At 31.4% G+C, this 2,613-nt stretch overlaps 1 protein-coding gene across 2 annotated transcripts in view; it reads right to left on the bottom strand.

The window, feature by feature from the left end:
- The window catches only part of LOC107643531 (probable LRR receptor-like serine/threonine-protein kinase At1g14390), an 11,980-nt gene continuing 9,800 nt past the window's right edge, over positions 434 to 2,613 (bottom strand). For both annotated transcript variants that reach the window (XM_016347210.2, XM_016347211.2), the window contains 2 exons: positions 1,261 to 1,372; positions 434 to 865 (listed from right to left, as the gene is read on the bottom strand). In XM_016347210.2, the coding sequence (XP_016202696.1) occupies positions 632 to 865; positions 1,261 to 1,372 (346 nt within the window). In that variant the 3' untranslated portion in view covers positions 434 to 631. The remainder of the gene's footprint in view (positions 866 to 1,260; positions 1,373 to 2,613) is intronic.

The raw sequence follows: 2,613 nt of genomic DNA, 5'->3' as shown, positions 1-2,613 counted from the left end.
CATTTTTTATTTATTTCATCCGTGTCATGAACGAGATACGTTCATAAAAAACTCGTCCATGCTGAGGATGAGATATGTAATAAAGTGTATAATCATAAATTAACCCACACTTGTCTACAAGTGTAAATTTAATATTTATTTTATTTATTTAAAAAAAGCACATGTTGTATGCAGGGCAAATCTTAATGCGCTATTAAGAAGTGCAACGTTAAACTTTAAAGTTAAAATTTTTAAATATTAAATTTTAAATTTTAAATTATAATTTTAAATTCTAAATTTTAGAATAATAAATTTTAAATCTTAAATTTTAATTTTTAAATTTTAAATTTAAATAATTGATATAAAATATAATAAATAATAAACTTAAATTTGTTTAATTAACAAAAGTGTAATACTTCTTATTTAGTAAGAAGCATTTAAGGACAAGCATATATGGTATGAATATGTTTTATTTCGCATTTGTTTCGGCATGGGGTGACTTTGTTAATATATAGTTTGTCATGTTGAAAGGCTAATTAAGTAAATTATGGCAATTACAAAAGATGCAGGCCCTTATTGAAGAAACTATATTCAGATAACTTAAGTAGCAAACATTTTTATGTTCTTTTACTTTTTATTTTAATTTTAATTTTTACAATCTTGGACTATTCCCACTGCTGCTCCTGGCTTCTTGAACTTGCATTGAGTACTGCAGATTCCAAAGAACATCCTCTATTGAAGGGCGATTAATAGTGACCTTGCTGAGGCAATTGATGGTGATCTGAAGTGCAGTTCTCACAGATTCATATACATAATTTCCCCTGAGGGAAGGATCAACTATGAGCCTTGGTGTTGATGATGCAGCTTCTGACAAACCTCTCTCCAACTGAACATCATTAAACATTGTTACTAAGTGTATTATGATTCTTAAAATGTGATGTTATTTCATTAAAGATTGACTACGGATTAATCTCTATTGTTGGACTAATAATTTTGTGCTTTTTAGTTGTTCCACTCTGTTGTGTTGAGCTTTTTGTTTCAAAAGAAAAAATTTCAACATCCAGAATAAAATGTTAGTTAAACATTTAAAACAACCTAAACATGAAATGCGAGAATTTGATTATTATAAAGAGGTATATTAGTTATCCAGGAATGATACGATTATATAGATGTTTAACAAATATTTATGCAAGATTGAAGGATCTTATGATTTATGAGCTTGAAATATCTATATATAAAAGTATTTGACTTAGAGCAAAATATGTCCTTCATGATTAATACCTCATCTTTTAGCTCCTCTAATTCACCTGAAGATGTAATTAGCTTGCCAGTGATTATTTGAATTAGAATGACACCCAACTGATATATATCTTCCTTTTCTTCATTGCTGCATCTAAAATAAGTAATAACACCATATTTTAATTGGTTACATGATACATTAGTGAAAAATAAATAAATAAACAAAACTGTAAAAATATATAACATAGGTTTAATTATTCTGCTGGAGGGAACCATGGAATAGTATACAAAAAAGGTTTAGTTATTTGTGATATACATCTAGGGAAAATAATGATGTTATGGAGAGGTAGTCGGAAGAATTATCCATATAGCGAAGTCACCATCTAGACGGACCGTATTTAAGTTTAACCAAGAGACAATGAACACAGAGAAAAGAGTTGGAGGCAAGATAGTGGGAAAGGGTATCGAAGTATCATACTGAGTATTCAAATTAGGGAGATATTAAAGGCGTTGAAACATATAGGGGGAATAAGAACATCTATCCATGGTTCCACGAAAAAGAGGTGAGTAGTCCGTAGAAGAAACTGGAATTTTAGAGTAATTTTTCGAACCAATTGGTCAACTACGGAAAAAGAGGTTCTGGGAAGGTTTGGAGTTAGCCCTATAATAGTCCAGGATGACGGGACGATAAAAAGTAGATGAAATCTCGGAGAAAATGGAGCTTCAGAGCTTAGGAAGCTATCATCAGTTTCAAAACTAGAAGAAGGGAACACATATTAGCTGGTTCCGAGCCTTCTCAGAAGATAGGGAGTAATTTATTGAGCATCTTTATCGAGAAGGTGGAAAGTAATTAGAAGAGGAGAACTCGGTTGTGGAGAGGTAGGAATAGGAGATACGTGAATTGGACTAGGTTTAGAGAGCAAGAAGAAAGAGCCGAGAAACGCTAAGATATATATGAAAAAAGAGGAAGAAAGCACGGGTTTCTGACCATCTCTGGGAGTATACGAGAACAAGAACGAAGTGAATGTCGGTGAAAACAGAGAAAGAATCGGCGGAATATAAAAAGGGTCAATAGACGTAACGCCATATTTCTGGTGAGAAATTTCGTGAGGGAAAAATAGAAATAGAAAAGAAGATATGAGCGTAAGGTGGTGGTCCTGAGGAATAGAAAACCAGGATAAGGAAATCTAAGTGGTTTTGAAAGAAAACGACAAGAAGATTATTGAAGACGGTAGAGGGAGGTGTAGAGAAGGCGCGAAGGCAAGGGTAGGGTGAAATGGAGAAGATTGTTGATTATTTTTAAATTAATATTTAGATATATATTATATTCCTGATTTAATATTTTGAAATTTGATTTTTTAGATTAATTTTTAAATTTTTTTAATATTTCAGATT

This window comes from Arachis ipaensis, chromosome B05, assembly GCF_000816755.2.
Source record: "Arachis ipaensis cultivar K30076 chromosome B05, Araip1.1, whole genome shotgun sequence".
Lineage (NCBI taxonomy): Eukaryota > Viridiplantae > Streptophyta > Magnoliopsida > Fabales > Fabaceae > Arachis > Arachis ipaensis.
The sequence above is the reverse complement of the archived record's forward strand: the minus strand, read 5'-3'. Positions and strand labels throughout refer to the sequence as shown.